This window comes from Anas platyrhynchos, chromosome 18 (genome assembly GCF_047663525.1).
Source record: "Anas platyrhynchos isolate ZD024472 breed Pekin duck chromosome 18, IASCAAS_PekinDuck_T2T, whole genome shotgun sequence".
In the NCBI taxonomy this organism is placed as follows: domain Eukaryota; kingdom Metazoa; phylum Chordata; class Aves; order Anseriformes; family Anatidae; genus Anas; species Anas platyrhynchos.
In genome coordinates, this window is record NC_092604.1 from 8,202,632 (window position 1) to 8,216,004 (window position 13,373).

Genomic DNA, 13,373 nt, shown 5'->3' on the forward strand with positions numbered 1-13,373 from the left:
GAACGAGAGACCCACGTCAGATCTCCCCATCGGACGGGGAGGGTGAGTGGAAGGACAGGGATAATGAACCACGGGCTGCACCACAGACTTTATTAAGCGAGAAGGAATTTCAACAGCAAGAAGACCCACCTGCCTTGTGGCTCTCTGCCGTAGCATTTCACAGCTCTGCAATCCAGCCACTGGCAGTCTGGGTGGCTGTTTAATTAACCCACACAGCAATCAGCTCCCAGACAGCCCAGCACAAACCACCCCAGCAGCCTCCGTTCCTGCTCTCCCAGGATTCAGCCCCTTATTCCCAATCATGCCATTTCCTTGTCTAAGAGGGGGACAACTCCTACTGAAAGCCCAGTACAATCGTGCAGATTTCACATTTTTGATGGGGAGGGACTACAGGGAGACCAGTGGCCACCTGGGATCTCTCCAGCAGCAGATCCAGCAGGGGTTACATCCAGAGCTATTTCCCTGCCTGCTTCTAGAGAGGAAAGAGGAGCTGGGCTGAGCCACCCTGCCCCGGGCCACAGCACACTGCACCAGGACACCGATGTTCTCCCTGCGTGCCAGGGCGTGAGCCGTGTCTGAAAGAGCTTGAGCACTGCTGAGCTGCTCCCAGGGGCACAAAGCACTCACGGTGTGGTAACGCAGCCCGTATTGATCCATCGGGGGGGCAGAGCTAGGCACCAGCACTGCTCTGGCTGATGCACACCCCAAACCTGCCCCTGGGCTGCTCTGCAAATCACAGGTTTAGCTCCGACCCAGCACTAACGTACGGCTTTAAACCTCAGGGAGGGAGGATTTACCTGATTTACCTGTGCAGCATTAGAACTGCAGAGCACCAAAGTGGTGGTTTGCTGTGCTGGCTCTGCTCCCTTCCCATCCCAGCATTTCAGAGCATCAGTTCCAGAGTGCTGCTGCCAGCGGGACCTGAGCAGCCAAACTCAGCTGGCAAAAGCACAGCAGGACTTGCCAACTCCCCACCAAATTAGAAACGGCACAAAGGGTCAAGTTTTGTCATGGCAGGGGCAGATGCAGCGTGGCCTCTACCAACAGGAGAGTGCCAGCTCTTGGCAGGAGAAAACTCAGCCCCGGGACAGGGCCGGCTGGTGGCAGAGCCACATGGGGCTCAGATGGCAGGAGGAGATGGAGTGCTGCAGGGGAGCGGCTGCTGTCTGCCAACGGGGGATCCCCCGTCCCCTCCCTGTAGCTTGAACTCTCACACTTTCACAGCTGGGGGGGGGAGGATGCCAATTTCCTCCCGCAGGGACTCCACGCTCTGCTCCCAGCGCTGCTCGTAGTAGACGTTCAGGATACAGCTGGCATTGCGCCCGCTCCGAATTGCCCAGGGAACCAGCTCTGTAGCCAGGACCTGCAGTTTTCTGGAACAAAGCACGCAGAAGATGTTGATTTTGATTTTCTCCTCCAAGTCCCTTTTTCTAGGCAGATGCAAACCCTGTGCCCCTCCACCCTTCTAGCATTCCTCTTGCTTATCTCACAGGGGAAACTCAGGCACCAAAGACGACAGTGAGCTGGGAGGGTTACAGTCAGCAGCAAACCTGAGACCAGAACTCAGGTTAACATGCAACCCCGTACTGTGCTGGGCCACCAAAACAGATTTGTTGTGGCAGGGAGCAGCACTGTAAGGGTCCTGCTGGCTCCAAACATGCCTGGCTGAGGGCAGCCAGGCTGGGCCCCGCTCTTCCTGCCTGGTGTGCTGGGGAAAGAAGATGCTGACAGCACACGGGAGAGTCTGGGCTGGAAAACATCACCAAGGCTGGCACGTCCCCGAGGGCAGAGCCTCCCTCATCGGTGCCTACCGTGCGTTGAGACGGACGGGGCCGAAGGCTGCTCCCAGGATGCACATTGGCAGCCCGGTCTGGACGGCTTCGAACCATTTCACCACGACCTCGCCTGCGAGGAAGGAAGGGGGCAGTGAGCAGGCAGGGAGCGGGCAGGGATCACGATCCCATGCCAGGACAAGCCCCCTCCTGTGCTACCCACCAGGGACAGCCCAGCAGCCGCCCCCGGGAGAGCAGCACGGGGCCATCAGAGTCCCAGCAGCTTGGGAAAAGCCTCCCAGCAGGCTGGGTTCCTGCAGACCTCTAGCAAGGAGATGCTAAACCAGGATTCCCCGCATGGCTCTCCCTGTCTCTCAGCATGGAAAAGCCCATTCCCAACCCTGGTCCCATCTCAGCCAAAGCCTAAGAGACCTGAAATGCCGGTTCCCACGGGCTCATCAGCCAGGCTCAGCTTGTGACATGCCACTGAGTCAGACACAAAATGAGGGGAAAGGACACAGGGATAAGTGGCTGGGGAACAACCAGGAACCCCCGGCTCTTCTGCCTGCGTGCAGAGCTTGTGACACCGAGCTCCCTCGGGGCTGCACAAACACCCACCCACCGGCAGTGCATCGCCTTGCAGGGGGACAGAAGGTGCATGTCCCGTGCTCTCTTGGCTTCTTGTTGCAGGACAGCGATGCTGCAAACCTCCCCGCATGCCTCTCTGGGCTGAAGGATCAGGGAATCCGAGCAGTCTGGCCCCGTTTGGTTCCTGGGAGTGGCCGGTGGCTGCACACCATCCCCGAGGTTTGCTGGGCAGCTCAGACCGCCGAGCCCACGGCTGCTCACCCAGCATGTTGGTGGGCATGCCCAGGAGGGTGTGCATCAGGTCGTGAACCTCCCGGTACCGCTGGATCACATACGCCAGCTCTTCGTCATCCACAAACTTGGCTGGCATGCGGGTGTCCGGAGAAACCTTCTGTCAAGGCAAAGAGAAATGTTCAGCCCCTGCAGAGCTCAAGCTTCAGGTCTCAGTCGTTAAACAGCAACATGAGTTCCCCGTCAGCATGTCTCCCCCCTCCTAATGCTGTGGCTGTCATTGACATAGACAAAAACCACACAGCACCCGTGACGTACCCAGCACCACGCAACACCCTGCACCACATCCCAACCTCGCAGATCCCACTAATCCCCTTCATTTCCTGAGGGTGCCCTACAGGTTTTTTCCACGGCTCTAATCTCCCTCTAAAGCTCATCTGTGGCTCTCAGCACAGGCTGCCAAGAGACCTATTAGCACCCTATTAACCCCCACACTCACATTATCCTCCAAAAAACGGACGTATTCGCGGCCCAGCGTGCCGTCGGGCAGCCCCCGCAGCTGGTCCATGTCCAGGGTGGAGAGGCGGATGCGAGGCCGCTCCCTGAAAGGGAAACACAAGTCAGCGAGCTTCGTCGTGAAACCCCCACAGCTGGGGGGCTGGAGAAATGGGGACCTGGAGCCCCCCACCCCTGCCTCTGCCCTCCAGGAGCATCTTCCTTGCATGGACCCTGACTGCTGGCCCCATCCCTTGTCGTGCTGAAGGGCTCGACCCAAAGCCTTGGCACAAGGAGCTCCTGTCTCGCTCCCCTCCAGCAGTTCTGGTCAGAAGAACCACAGTCTGCCCCTCACCGAGCTGCCGCCGTGCTGGCTGGCAGCCAGGCCCAGGAGCAGATCTCCTCAGTGCCCCTGCAAAGCAGCCAGGACTTCAAAGCAACAGCCCCAGAGAGGGGAGGGAATTTGTTCTAAATGCAGGTTTAGTTTCTTTCCTCCTCGGGCTTTCATCGCTAGCCACGTGGCAGCCATGCACGGAAAGGTCTCCTTCTCCAGGTTGCTGGCAAACAGGCCCTGGGACTAAACAAAAACTTTTTATTTCCATGCAAAGGACGATTTCTTCTCATGATAAAAGCTTCGCAGTGGATCCAGGAACTGCTTAGCTCCTGGAGTGGAGGTGCCAGGGAGATAAGCAGGACCTGCACCAGCTTTACCCGGGCTGCAGACGCTTCCTTGTAAATCTGGTGTCAAAGGGACCTCATCAGCTTGAAAAAAAAAATACTCGCATGCACAAATCTGGCTGCTACAAATCCCTGCTGCAGCAGCAGGGCAAGGAATGGATGGGATCGTCCCTCCTCAGCCCTTGGTGTCTGTGCCGTGCCCTCGCTCTGGGCAGTTTCCCCGGGGCTCAGCCCTTGCTCCCGGGGCTCTGCGTGCTTTGCTGGGTGGATGAGCAGAGCCCCAGGCAGGATCAGGCTCTGCACAACCACACGACACGAGGCAGCCTTCCCCAGCCCCTTCATGGAACAACACCCAACCGGCAGGCGTGATGAATAATGAGAAGTGGAGAGAAGGAAAGCAAAGGAGCAGTAAGATCGTGGTTAATAAGAGACTTGTTAAGTCCCTCCTGCTCCTGAGCCTTGTTGTGCTCGAGTCCCTGTAGACACGGAAGCAAAAGCGATCAAGTCTTGTCTAGGAAGACAAGAGGCCTCGTTTCACAGCTCAGGGAGATGCCGTGGGCGCCTGGAAAGGAGTATGGAGGGGCCCAAGGAGAAGGCAAACCAGGGGAGATGGAGCCTCCAACGCAAGGAGACGCAGCAGCAGGCACAGGGGAGAAAACCCACCACGAGCGTGGATCTCATCGCAGCTGGGACAGACAGCAGCTGCCAGTGACAGCAGCGAAGCAGAACAGACGGCAGAGCTGAAACAGGGCCCAGGGGCTTCCGCGCTGCTGCCCCCGGCCCTGCCACAGGCTGCTGCGATCATTCAAAATAAAGCAAAATCAGCAACCTGGGGGCTGGGAGCTGAGGAATGGGGTCGGCGGTGAGCCCCCTCCTCACCCCAACCCGCGGCGGGGAGAGGTGGAAGGACAGACGGACAGACAGATGAGGGACAGGGATGGATGCGGAGGGACGCACTGGAGGATGCGGTAACCTTCGGGGTGCTGTCTCATCTTGTCCCGCAGGCTCGGCAGGGCCAGGCAGCCCGTGGTCTCCCCGAGGACTGCCACCATGTCTGCAAGAGAGAGCGGGCGCTGAGGTGCGAGCAGCGGGCGCACGTGCGCTCGGTTTGGTGCCCCCCAGCCCCCCTCGGGGGGCAGGTGAGGAAATGGGGTGATGATCCCCTTCGGCCAGGATCAGGCGGGGAGCTTGTGGCAAAGAAAATCCCTGCTCGGCGAGGATCTTCGGCCTCGGGGCTGCTCCTCCTCGCTGCCAGCTGGGAGCGGGATGGGGCTGGGGGCACCGCAGGGGCTGGCAGGAGACTGCTGGGGGTGGTGGGGACCCCTCGCCCCCTCCCACAACCCTGTGTTTGTGCCTTTCTGGGCCAGGAGAAGGAGCAAAACCCCATTGCGTCACCCAGGGGATGGGGGGCTCGGGGTGGGCTTTGCAGGGAGTTACCGGGGGTCGTGGGCATGGGGGGACCCCCCCGGGGCCCCCTTACCGTGCCTGTAGGGATCCCGCAGTGCTGCCAGCGCCGAGCCGGCAGCCAGCAGCGCCTTCTGCAGCGGGCTGGTGGGGATGTGGCCGGGGTACAGCGGGAAGCCCCCCTCCGCCTCCATCATCACCTCCTCCTCCTCCTCCTCATCTTCCTCCTCCCGGGGCCTGCCGCGGCTCAGCCCGGCTCTGCCTGCGGACAGCGGCGGGGCTCAGAGCCCAGCGGGAACCCCCCCGGGCTCTCGGTGGGTAACGGGCAGGAGGAGGGGGGATTGGGGGGGCTCTTACCTGGACCACCGGGGGTCGCCCGCAGCAGCGGGACCCCCACGACCGCAGCCACCCGGCGCAGCATGCCGAGTCCCCCGCCCCGGAAGCAAGCGGCGGGGCGGAGCGGGTGGCACGGCCCGGAACGGCTCGGTACAGCCGGGTACAGCTCGGTACAGCTCGGTACGGCATGGCGAGCATCCCCGCCGGGCTTTTCGCCGTCTACAAGCCCCCGGGGGTGTCGTGGTGCCGCGTCCGGGACGCGGTGCGGGCGCGGCTGCTGCGCGGTGAGCTTGGAGAGGGGGGGGTTGCGCGGGGCACCGGGATCCTCCTGGGGGTCTCCGGTTTTTATCCCCCTTCCTCACTCCCCTCGGGACCTTTCGGTGTTTTGGCAGAGCTGAACGAGGCCCCCGAGCCCCCCCCGAGGCAGCGCATCCGCTTCTTGCCCACAGCCCCCGGTGCCGGTGGGGAGCCGGGCTTGGTGCCCGCATGGGTGCCGGTGCTGGCCGAGCACCCCCTCGGTAAGGGTCTGGGGTCGGGGTTGGGGGTGTTGGGAGGGTGGCGGGGCCGTCCTGATGCTGCTTCTTCCCTTGGCAGTCCGAGGTCCCCGGTTCAGGCAGCTGAAGGTTGGCGCTGGTCACCGGCTGGACGTGAAGGCCTCCGGAGTCTTCGGTGGGTCCCTGCCCGCTGCGAGGGCACGGGGAGAGCAGGCGGTGAGGGATGGGGTGCTGCGGAGCCGTATGGCCGTGCCTGGCCACCCAGGGGGAAATAAAAGTGCTTAAACACGAGAAAAATGGGTTGTGGGGTGCTGGGAGCGCTGGGATGTTCTGAGACACTGAGCTCTGCTGTGTGACACCGGTAGTTCTGTCCTGCAGTCCTGCCGTGTTCCTCAGGCACAGCTTTTGAGGAGACGTGGCCCTGTCTGGAGGGGAAGGAAAGCATCACTGATCGTGCCATGCTGCCTAAATGCAGGTGTGGGTGACTAAATGCAGGTAATAACGGGTGCCCCTCTCTCCCGTGTTTCAGTGCTTGGCGTGGGCCACGGGAACAAGCTGCTCACGGATCGCTACCACTGCCACCTCACCAAGGTAGGTGTGGGCCCTGACTGGGCTCACAACACCCCAGTGCAATGCCACTGCTGACCCCTGCCCAGTGCCCCCCGCTGGCCTCATGGCAGAGTCTGAATCTCAAACCCAGCGACACTTCTCAGAGCTTTTCTGGGTCCAGAATTTCATCTTTCATGTGCGTATCCACATGTGGCCTGTGTGTAGAGGACGCAGGTATCTTTTTGTCCAACATCGTAGCAGCTCGCACTTTCTGCCGGCTGCACAATATGGTATTGCTACTCCATTGCTCACTCTTTCCTTGATAAATCATGCTCTTTGCTCTCCTTGAAGGTTTACACCGTCGGTGGGCTGTTTGGGAAAGCTACTGAGGACTTCTCGGACACCGGGAAGCTAGTAGAGAAGGCGACGTTTGGTAAGGAACTGAGCTAACACGTGTAAAAAAACCAACAAAACAAAGAGCATTCCCACTGAATCCAAGCAGGTAACTTACACAGTGATAAAAGGCATGCCCTAAATGCTTTCTAGTCTGTGTTTATGCATGCAGCCCACGTGCTGCAGGCATCAGTCCCCCTGTGCTGAATCCAACTGCAATAAATACAAAGCCAGGCTGAGTTCTGAGCACAGTGGTTGCTGTGGGTGGAGTGAGACCCAGACCTCTCCATAAATCATGCCTACAGATAGCGGTTGGAAGCTTCTGCTGAATGAGGCTCCTCAAACACTTGATAGGAGGAACTGGAGCCAACATCTTGAAATCAATTAAGAAAAATGATTCTTCCTTTGCAGTGCAGTGCTGTGCTGCTAGGCACATTAGCATGGTACAGTGAGTAGAGTTGACTCTGCCCTGCTAAAGCCACCTCTCAGCGGCTCTCATCAGCCCATTTAGATGCAACTGCTTGCCAAAGGGATGGTAATACCCTGATGGCACATTTCAGACTGCTGTCTTTCCAGTTTCTGGATGGATAATTGAGACTTTTGTTTCTACCTTAATATTTGCAGATCATATCACAAGGGAGAAGCTGGAACGGATTCTCGCTGTCATTCAAGGAACGAATCACAAGGCCCTGCTGCTGTATGTATCCAGTGGGGAAATGCAGCTGCCCTGGTATGACTGCCATTTGCTGATCTTTAAAAGACTTTGTTTACCACAATCAAAGCCTTTAAAGGTTGGAGTGCTAAACAAGAACAGACAGAAGATACTTGGAGTGCTCTGCACTCTGGTTGGAGGCAGCAGCTAAGTGTCCCTTTTGTGTTCTGAAATCTCCAGCTATTTTAGGACCTATCAGCTACAGCAGGACCTACAAAAATATCTTCTAGATGTGACCGAGCACCTCCCTCCTAAACTGCACAACACTACTGACAGTACACATAGCATAGCATTAAAATTATGCAAAAACTTGATGCATAGCCAGGTTTAATAATAACAAGTGCAGCTCTGCTTTAACTGGGAGCGGGTATATTTTGAATCCCACTGAAGAGAAGTACTCAGTGTCTGCTCTGCTCCTTTTTTTCCTTTTCCAGGCATTCTAACATTGATATGAAAACACAGGAGGCCTATGAGCTGGCTGTCAATGGTTTGATTCGCCCCATGGGGAAGAGCCCTCCGATAATCACAGCAATCCGGTGCCTCCAGTTTGCGCTTCCAGAATTCCAGCTAGGTAGGACTGGTACAAACTGCATTGGGGAAGTCTTGGCATATATCATGGCAAAAACATTGGCAAAATTCAGTTTCTCGTTAGTAACAATGCAGAATGAATTGGTGGGAACTCTTATATCAACTAGCAATCACTGTAGAGATGCATGATTTGTAGCTTCCAAGATCAAAAGGATCTTAGACTGAGGCAAGAAATCTTGTAAAGCAAATACCTGTGGGACAAAGTTCTTCCTTTAACCAGTATTTTAGTGTAACGCAGCTCAGGGGATGTGGGAGGATGTTTAAGCATGGTCTGCTTTTCTGCAGTTTGTCTCCTATTCCTCACACATCATTTGTCTCTTATTACAAAGGCCCCTCTTCTTATCCACTTTAAAATAGCGAAACCTCTGTACGATTCTTCTGAATCCGTGGGTTTGTTTTCTAAAATACTCATTTCTGGAGGACCCAGGACATCCTGCAGTATTCCAGAAAATCATAATCTACCTGTACTATATGTTAAATAGTCTATTCTACTGAATTATTTCTTTCAGCATAAGTGTGAGGGTCATCTGTGTTTTCAGACAAGGTCTGAGCTTGTGCCATCTCTTGGCCTGTTCTTAAAGAATCTCTCTGACCTTCCAGAAATCCACTGCGTGCACGAGACTCAGCAGTACCTCCGAAAAATTGTTCACGAGATCGGTCTGGAGCTGAAATCATGTGCTGTGTGCACCCAAGTGCGAAGAATACGCGATGGTGTTTTCACACTGGACGACGCTCTCCTGAGAACGCAGTGGAACCTGCAGAGCATACGGAACGCAATTTCGGACTGTCAGCTTAAAGTGAGAGAGGAGTTGGAGAAAACGCTGGGCCATCAGGATAAAAGCGTTCCTAAGATGGCTGCTGAGGTGGCCCACGAACACCACAAGCAATCTCTGTAGCACAATAACGTCGCTGCACGCTGACAGAATGATGGACAGCAGAAAGAAGGAGGTTAATTGCAGTTCACTTCCACCCTTTCCTTGAGATGACTTTAATCAGAGAGGCATTTTTTCATTGACAGGCTGTATCTTTTTTTTTTATTAAGCATTGCAAACAGTTCATTAACAGGAGTTAGCCGTGCCAAAATTCCTGTTGACTTCAGGATTATTAGGTTGCCAGGGGATAGAGAAACCCATTCCCAAATTGTTGAGCAGCAGGAAATACAGACAGCATCTTACAGAGCCGTATTCCCTTGATTGCACAGATCTGTTTGTTCCTTGCAACCAGCAGCATAACTTATCTACTGCACAAATTTTTATTTTCCCCCATGTTCTCGTAGCAGGAGTGTTTTCCTTACATCAGCCCCACTTTCAGACACACAAGAGCCCAAAATCAGATTAGGAGGCAGTGAAGGAGAAAACACAGCTTCCTTGAAGCAACACAGGGAAATGGCTATAACACGGAGTAGGCATGTGTGGTGGGGAAAGGGGCTTGTAGAGAACTGATACAAAGATGATTTAAACATAAGAATAAAACTGAGAGCGACCCCAGGGGAAAGAGACTGTTACAGGGTGCAATACTTACAAAAACCACTGATTCATTAAAAAAAGCTTTTTTTTTTTTTTATACCGAAGGTATTCAGGGGTCTGTGGTATCCTGCCCTTTAGCAGCTGCCTGCAGTCAGCACGTACTGCTCTTCCATGAAACGAAGTTCTGTAATACCAGTTGTTTTCTATTAGCTCATTAGATGTGGACTGGATTTAGCAGAAATAAACTGTGTAAGTTTAAATGAAAATTCTGAAGATATACTTGCCGTTACAACCTGCAGTGTTTCCCCAGCTACATGTCTGAACTACAGACTTGTGTATTTCTAGATTTATAAACCTTATAAAGCAATAGAAGGTATTTGTTCCTCTGCTGGATTTGGGTAAAGGTGAGCATGTTTTACCCTCGATGTAGCCCTGAAAGTACAAGGAGCAACTCTGGGAGGAGCGCTAAGAGGGACTGTGGGGAAGCACCCAAGTAGTAGAGTCCAGGCCTGAAGCATCCCTGAAGTCCTTAACTCAAACCCTGGACTCTTCCCATTGTTCCGGCTCTCCCTGCACTGCAACTAGCAGCCAAGGCAGCCGTGGAGCACAGCTGCCACCCCGTGGCACGTTCCTGTGCCTGCTGTAGACTCACCAAGGGCAGTTTGCTCTTTGCTGGCTGGCTTTGTGTGCGTTCATCCATCGTGGACAATGGACGGAGATCAGGACACCTTCCACTGACGGCTGGCTTGTGCTGACTGAAGCGTAAACCATCCCTGCAGAAGCAGTCTCGGAGCTGGCAGAACGCCGGCACGGCTACAGCCGCACCAGCACTCCTAGAACTGCACCAAGTAGCCAAATTTAGGCCGTACAGTCACCCTCAGTCCTAGCACCTGACATTGAAACATTCTCACTCTCAACACTATTTTGCATTTTAGGACACCGCTCGCTTTCAGCGACTCTGCATTTAGAAGTGAGCTAAGGGAATTCTGCCCCCACCCGTTACTGTCAGGCTGCCTCCACTGAGTCCCCAAACAAGATCTGAATAATAGATCTCAAACTTGTTTTAGAACGCATTTTCAGGATTTGTTCCCCAGTTCATTTCATGCTTACCAGGCTCTTAAAGTGAATTGCTGAGAGATGTGAGAGCTGCTTTATTCAGATTGGGTAGTTCAATATAACTTCACATTTTACTGTAGGAATGATACAAAAATCTCTAGATACCTGAGTAGCTAAGTACAAAAATATAAACCACACTTCTGCACATTCAATCCTCAAAAGCAAAACAAAACCAAACAACTTCAACCCTCTGCCCTTCCTATTTCTGAGGGTTTCTCTTTTCCTTCAAAGCAGCCATTCCATTGCACATTCGTATGCCCTCACTTCCTCTATCCATTCAGCAGTAGCTCTTCCACCTGCAGATCAGCATCTCCAAATTGACCCTGGATGCTGAAGAGAGGCAAAGACTCAATGGGAACAGTCTTTGCATCAACCTTGCATTACATTTCCAATAAAAAAAATAAAAATAGTGGTGATTGGGTAGCATACAAAAACAAATTTATCCAAAATTCCACATCTCCAACGCCCCTTTCCACCAGCAGGAACCAGCTGAGAGATTAATAATTTGACATTCCAAAGCCTCTCAGAACAAGGCTGTTAACAGCACTCCTCAAAGTTTACACATACACACATCTGAGACAGCCTCCTGCTGGATCTAAGCAGGAATGACAGCACAAAATGGGCCGGTAACAGTCATTGCAGGATACGGCAGTCCTCAGGTTCAGTGCTAGTCATTGAGCTCCAGATCATATTCAGGGTACAGCTGCTTTGCAGTAACCCCTCGGATAACAGTTCAGGTGTACCCAAAGGCTTCCGTTGGGGGCACTTTTTGATGGGAGAAAGGGGCTCCGTGTGCATTTTCTGGGGTCCTATTTTAAATTTGTCTCAGTGTTCCGGTTAGGGTTACATTTAGGGTTGTTCAGAAAGAACGAAGACACAGAGTCCGGCTGCATGTGGGGCTGCGTAAAGGCTCCCCTGGGGAGTTCAGGTGTACGCAAAGGCTTCTGTTGGGGCCCTTTATGGGATTACAGTTAGGGTTAAGGTTAGGGTTAGTGTTAGGGTTTAGGGTTTAGGGTTAAGGTTAGGGTTAAGGTTAGAGGTTAGGGTTAGGATTAGGGTTAGGGTTTAGGGTTAGCGTTAGGGGGTTAGTGTTAGGGGTTACTGTTAGGGTTAGGGTTTAGGATTAGGGTTAGGGTTAGAGGGTTAGGTTTAGGGTTAGGGTTAGAGGTTAGGATTAGGGTTTTAGGTTTAGGGTTTTAGGGTTAGGGTTAGGGTTTAGGGTTAGGCTTTGGGTTAGGGTTAGGGGTTTAGGGTTAGTGTTAGGTTTAGGGTAAGGGTAGCATTAGGTTTAGGGGTTAGAGTTAGGGTTATGATTAGGGTTAATGTTAGGGATTATGGTTAGGGTTAGGGGATAGGCTTAGGAGAAACTTCAGAGTTACGTATAGGGTTGTTTGGAAAGAGCAAATGCACAGAATCCATGTGCATGTGCAATTACGTAAAGGCTGCCCAAAGGAGTCCAGGTCTACCCGAAGGCTTCCATTGGGAGCATATTTTGATGAGAAAGGGGCTCCGTACGTGTTTTTTAGGGTCCCACCTTGTTGAGGGATTGTTGAAACAGCAAAGATCCCATGACTTGCTGCAGCTGAGCAAACCACGCTACCAGGACGACTGTGAGAAGTTCCCATGACAGTGTTCCCACATCGCCCGACCGAGGAATTTAGAAAAATATCGTTGCCAGCAGCTGGCTTCAAGGATGGGATCTACATGAGTGCTAACCACAGGGGGGCTGTCTTCTTGCAGGTGGGCTTGTTTTCGTGCAGTTGTTTGCCTGAGTGCTTTTAACCAATAATCTCGTGTGAGCCTCTCTTCTGAGAGACTCCGAGCACAGACCCGAGCAGAGATCGCGGGGAAGCGCGGGAAAGTGACGTCAGGTGGCGAAACGCGGGAAAGTGACGTATTCCGGTTTTACGCGGGAAAGTGACGTAGTGCGGCGAGACGCGGGAAATCCGGAGCCGAGTCGCGGCGTCCGTGGAAACGGCAAACGGGCGCCACCGTGTGGCGAGCTGGCGCATAGCACAGCGGTGGGGATCGCCCCCCTGCAGGAGGCGGCTCTCCAGCTTCTCTCTGGTGTTTTCTCCAAGGCAGGTGTATCTTGCAATGTCAAAAAGACCAAATCCTTGGTGCACCGGGCTCAGAAGGAGGGTTTGCTGAAGGGAATCCCTCTAATGTTTGGCCCAGCTGAGTGGCGGCACGTAGGGGATCGCTTATGGGATAACGCCATCTCAAGTGGGAAGCTGGATAAAGATGCACGTGGGATGTGGCACACCGTGATTAATGCATGGAAACCGAACAGCAGCTCGCTGTGGCAGTGGTGCAAGCCTTGTCAGTACCGTCTGGGACTGACAGACCGCTGAGTACAGAACCTGAGACCTCAGGAAGGCGGCTGGCACGATCCTTATCATCAGTTCCTGCACCCACTCTGGTTTGGGGCGTGACCTCTCCAATAAAGCAATCAGTAGCAGAAATAACTGAGGGACTATCGGAGCAGAGTGCTGATGGGGAGTGGGGGCTGCCCTTCTCACCCCCCACACTGGAAAATCTTGATAAAGCT

The 13,373-nt window shown here is 54.0% G+C and overlaps 2 protein-coding genes across 2 annotated transcripts; one reads left to right on the plus strand and one right to left on the minus strand.

Annotated features, from left to right (window-relative positions):
* Positions 1-76: 76 nt before the first annotated feature.
* COQ4 (coenzyme Q4) lies at positions 77-5,659 on the minus strand. The gene is made up of 7 exons (XM_027470627.3): positions 5,526-5,659; positions 5,245-5,430; positions 4,722-4,818; positions 3,091-3,193; positions 2,622-2,751; positions 1,812-1,905; positions 77-1,373 (listed from the first exon to the last, which is right to left on the minus strand). The coding sequence occupies exons 1-7, from the start codon at positions 5,587-5,589 to the stop codon at positions 1,211-1,213; spliced, it is 837 nt and encodes a 278-aa protein (XP_027326428.1). The 5' UTR covers positions 5,590-5,659; the 3' UTR covers positions 77-1,210.
* On the plus strand, positions 5,653-9,255 carry TRUB2 (TruB pseudouridine synthase family member 2). Its single transcript, XM_038165039.2, has 8 exons — positions 5,653-5,788; positions 5,897-6,022; positions 6,099-6,173; positions 6,528-6,589; positions 6,899-6,980; positions 7,565-7,637; positions 8,087-8,223; positions 8,841-9,255. The coding sequence occupies exons 1-8, from the start codon at positions 5,692-5,694 to the stop codon at positions 9,134-9,136; spliced, it is 948 nt and encodes a 315-aa protein (XP_038020967.1). The 5' UTR covers positions 5,653-5,691; the 3' UTR covers positions 9,137-9,255.
* The last annotated feature ends 4,118 nt before the right edge of the window (positions 9,256-13,373 follow it).

Coding starts and splice junctions, on each gene's coding strand:
- COQ4 (XM_027470627.3), bottom strand. CDS start 5,589: ATGCTGCGCCGGGTGGCTGCGGTCGTGGGGGTCCCGCTGCTGCGGGCG. Junction 3,194..4,721: donor GAAGGTTACCGCATCCTCCA/GTGCGTCCCTCC, acceptor TTTCCCTTTCAG/GGAGCGGCCTCGCATCCGCC. Junction 1,906..2,621: donor CATGCCCACCAACATGCTGG/GTGAGCAGCCGT, acceptor CCTTCCTCGCAG/GCGAGGTCGTGGTGAAATGG.
- TRUB2 (XM_038165039.2), top strand. CDS start 5,692: ATGGCGAGCATCCCCGCCGGGCTTTTCGCCGTCTACAAGCCCCCGGGG. Junction 6,174..6,527: donor GAAGGCCTCCGGAGTCTTCG/GTGGGTCCCTGC, acceptor CCCGTGTTTCAG/TGCTTGGCGTGGGCCACGGG. Junction 8,224..8,840: donor GCTTCCAGAATTCCAGCTAG/GTAGGACTGGTA, acceptor CTGACCTTCCAG/AAATCCACTGCGTGCACGAG.